This window comes from Carlito syrichta, unplaced genomic scaffold (assembly GCF_000164805.1).
Source record: "Carlito syrichta isolate Samal-C Ts95f unplaced genomic scaffold, Tarsius_syrichta-2.0.1 Scaffold306927, whole genome shotgun sequence".
Taxonomy (NCBI): Eukaryota; Metazoa; Chordata; class Mammalia; order Primates; family Tarsiidae; genus Carlito; species Carlito syrichta.
This window is the reverse complement of record NW_007251023.1, coordinates 54,784-58,288: the sequence shown is the minus strand read 5'-3', so window position 1 is coordinate 58,288 and position 3,505 is coordinate 54,784. Positions and strand designations below refer to the sequence as shown.

General features: G+C 43.1%; 1 protein-coding gene across 1 annotated transcript in view; it reads right to left on the bottom strand.

Annotated features, from left to right (window-relative positions):
* Positions 1–398: 398 nt before the first annotated feature.
* LOC103265891 (transmembrane and coiled-coil domains protein 1-like) overlaps positions 399–3,505 on the bottom strand; it is a gene marked incomplete at its 3' end in the record, with an annotated part of 41,166 nt that continues 38,059 nt past the window's right edge. The window contains exon 3 of the mRNA XM_008063536.1: positions 399–602. Within this exon, the coding sequence (XP_008061727.1) occupies positions 399–602 (204 nt within the window). The remainder of the gene's footprint in view (positions 603–3,505) is intronic.

The window sequence follows — 3,505 nt, the reverse complement described above, 5'->3', positions numbered from 1 at the left end:
ACAGTTGCAGTTTTAGGGGAACACAATCTGGGGTTGCCAGTGCAGTCAGCCTTCAAGCTTTGTGTCTGTCAGATGAAAGAACAAAAGGCAGCGCTTCCTCCCCCAACCTCCTTAACGCCGGAGGACCGCAGGCTTGACAGAACAGTTGCAGAGAAAAAGGAACCATGCGGAAGCAAGTGAGAGTTTCCCCTCCACAAACACACAAAGCTACTGACCCACCTTGGATAGCTGCCTCCTGAGGCTAAAGCGCTGAACCATGGTCACCCTGAGGATCTTCAGACAAAGCAATCCACGAAGGAAGGGGTTTTTATACAACAGCGTCTTGGGGAAGTCGGTGGCAGAACATTTTGAAGACTGTTAGAGAAGTCCAAAGAATTTCCCTGGGAGTCTTAACAAACTTGGAAGTCTTTCATTGTTCTATCAGAAGATACAGCACAGCCGACGTGGGAGAGGGCAGGCGGGCGGGGCAGAATCCTGGAGCCACTGCGCCCAGTGCCAAGCTCCTCTAGCACTTCCTGTGAGTCAGCTGTGAGGGGTCCAGACACAAGGACCACCCCTTCCCTTTCCACGACCATCAGGCGAGGATACCGCTGTGCTGCTACCTGAGACGCCAGGAGTCAAGCCTGATGTTCTATTCTGTGTGGGAGGATAAGTGGTGCATTGAGGTTAGAAAGCAACTGCCCCAAGTAGAAGACAGGCAGCTAGACCAATTTCTGTTCTGTCCAGCCCTCCCAGCAGGGAGTGTGTGCTGCAGAAAGCAACACCCCCTTTTCTACCTCCATCTCAGGTAAGCCTCTCAATGACACAGTGTGAAGAAAAAGAGGTGGCAAAAAGCAAGCCCCTGATTGTACCGGCTCCCAGCTCTAGAAGGAAACTCCTCCCAGCTGGGCTCAGCAGCTGTGAGGCTTTGTCTAGCATAATTGGCCAAGCCTTTCCTCTTATTCACAGGGAGGGGTCCTGCCTCAGGAAGGAATGTCAGGTGCAGGGAGGCATACTCCGACGGTGACTTCAACTTGTACTCAAGTTAACATTGAAATAAAGTAATCTTTAAAGAATCTACACACAAAACAAACAAAAGGAACAGCTCAGAGTGAATCAGTGCAAGTAAAGAGATATGAAAAATGACAGCCATGAAGAGGAGTTCCAAAGGAAAAAAAATATTTTGCCACTTTTTGCCACTTTTCTTCTATTTGGGTCTGCTGCTTCCAGAAAACCACTGTAAGGGTAAAGTTTCTTTCCTTCTTTCTTTCTTTCTTTCTTTCTTGCTTCTTGCTTGCTTTCTTTCTTTTTTTGAGTTGGCATCTCACTCCGTCGCCCAGGCTGGAGTGCAGTGGCACATTCACAGCCACCCCAGTGTCGACGTGCTGGGCTCTGGTGATCCTTCCGCCTCAGCCTTCCAACTAGTAGGAACTACAGGTGCACACTATCATGCCTAGCTATTTTTTGGTTTATTGTAGAGATGAGGTATCACCAAGTTGTCGGGGCTGGTCTCGAAACCGAGGGCTAAGGCTTGGGCTCCCCAAGTGCTGGGATTACAGGCTGAGCCACAGAGTCCAGGCTTTTGTTTTTCTTTGAGTTGGAGTGTGCCAGGCTGGAGTCCAGTGGCACACTCACGGCCACCCCTGCGTTGACCTGCTGGGCTCTGGTGATCCTTCCGCCTCAGCCTTCCAAGTAGCCAGAACTACAGGTGCACGCTACTACGCCCCTAATTTTTTGAGTTACTATAGAGATGAGGTCTCGCCAAGTTGCCCAGGCTGTTCTCAAACCTGTGAGTTCAAACAATCCCCTCACCTCCGTCTCCCCAAGTGCTGAGATTACAGGCTTGAACCACTGCACCCATTCTAAAGTTTCATTTTAGTGAGTCTATCTACAATGCTCCTCTTGAAACTGTTTATTACCTCTGAATGAATCTAGTAAATTATTAGGGCAGAACTTGATGGCATATATTATTTTTTCCCTGCTCCAGTGACTCTCAATTTCCTGTGAGCAAAATTATGTCTTATGTTACATTTATAGTCTTTTTGGTAATGATTCTACTATGTGTAGTCACTGTAGGCATTTCACATCTATTATCCTACTGATCTCTTAAAACAACCCTATGAAATTCTCATTACAATAGTCCCACCTTCCCTGCACTTTCAGTTACTCACAGTCAACAACAATCCAAAAAAATTAAATGGGAAAATTCCAGAAATAAACAATTCATAAGGTTTAAATTGCATGCTGTGCTGAGTAGTGTGACAAAATCTCATGCCATCCTGCCCGGGACGTGAATCATCTTTCTGTCCAGCATATCTATTGCTGGTTTCTGTCCGTTAGTCACTTGGTAAATTGCTCGATTATCTGATTGACTGTTGCGGTATGGAAGTGCTTGTGTTCATGTAACCCTTATTTTACTTAATGATAGCCCCCAAAGCATAAGAGAAGTGATGCTGGCATATTGTTATAATTGTTCTATTTTATTAGTAGTTACTGTTGTTAATCTCTGTGCCTAATATATAAACTAGATTTTATCCTAAGTATATGTATATGGGAAAAGCATAATATACTCATAAGCCACAAAACAATGTTTCAATCAATGATTAGTTGCACATATGATGGTGTTGCCATACGATTATAACACCATATTTTTACTGTACCTTTTCTATGTTTAGATACACAAATACTTACCATTGTGTTACAATTGCCTATAGTCTTCAGTACAGTCACATTCTTTACAGGCTTATATATAGCCTAGGTGTGTAATAGGCCATACCATCTGGGTTTGTGTAAGTGCGCTCTATGATGTTCCCCTGATGAAGTCTCCTAGCCCATTTCTCAGAATGCATCCCACCATTAAGCAACATGTTACTGTGTATTTATAGGGCTCCGTACTATTCAACTTCAGGCATTCACTCTGGTTCTTGGAACATACAAGTATCTCCTGTGGATAAGGGAAGACTACTGTAGATCCCAACTTTTCAAATAAGTAAAGCAGCAACTCTCTCTCTAAAACCTCAATATTATTATGAGGAAACCATATAGTGTTATTGATTTTTTTCTTCAAGCAAGAAAAGTAAAAAATAAATTTGAAAAAATAGTTTTTTGTGCAATGGCTATTCTTAACTATGTCCATATCATACATAACCAGTTTCCATTTGTCACCAAATATGATGCATATTTTTTTAAATTCAGCTAAGAAATAACACACACAATTTCATAGTACCTTAGGAAGAGCAAAAGAGATGTACCAAATTCAAATAACAGGATGCCAAAGCCCAAAAGGATTACTCTAACCAAAACTGTGTGTGTGTGTGTGTATAAAACTTTTACTCTTAATAATCTTAATTAAGCAACCGAGCATGGTTGCTCATGCCTGTAATGCCAGCACTTTGGGAGGCTGAGGCAGGAGGAAAGTTTGAGCTCAGGAGTTTGAGACCAGCTTATGCAACATAGTAAGACCTTGTCTTTCTTTCTTTCTTTCTTTCTTTCTTTCTTTCTTTCTTTCTTTCTCTTTCTTTCTTTC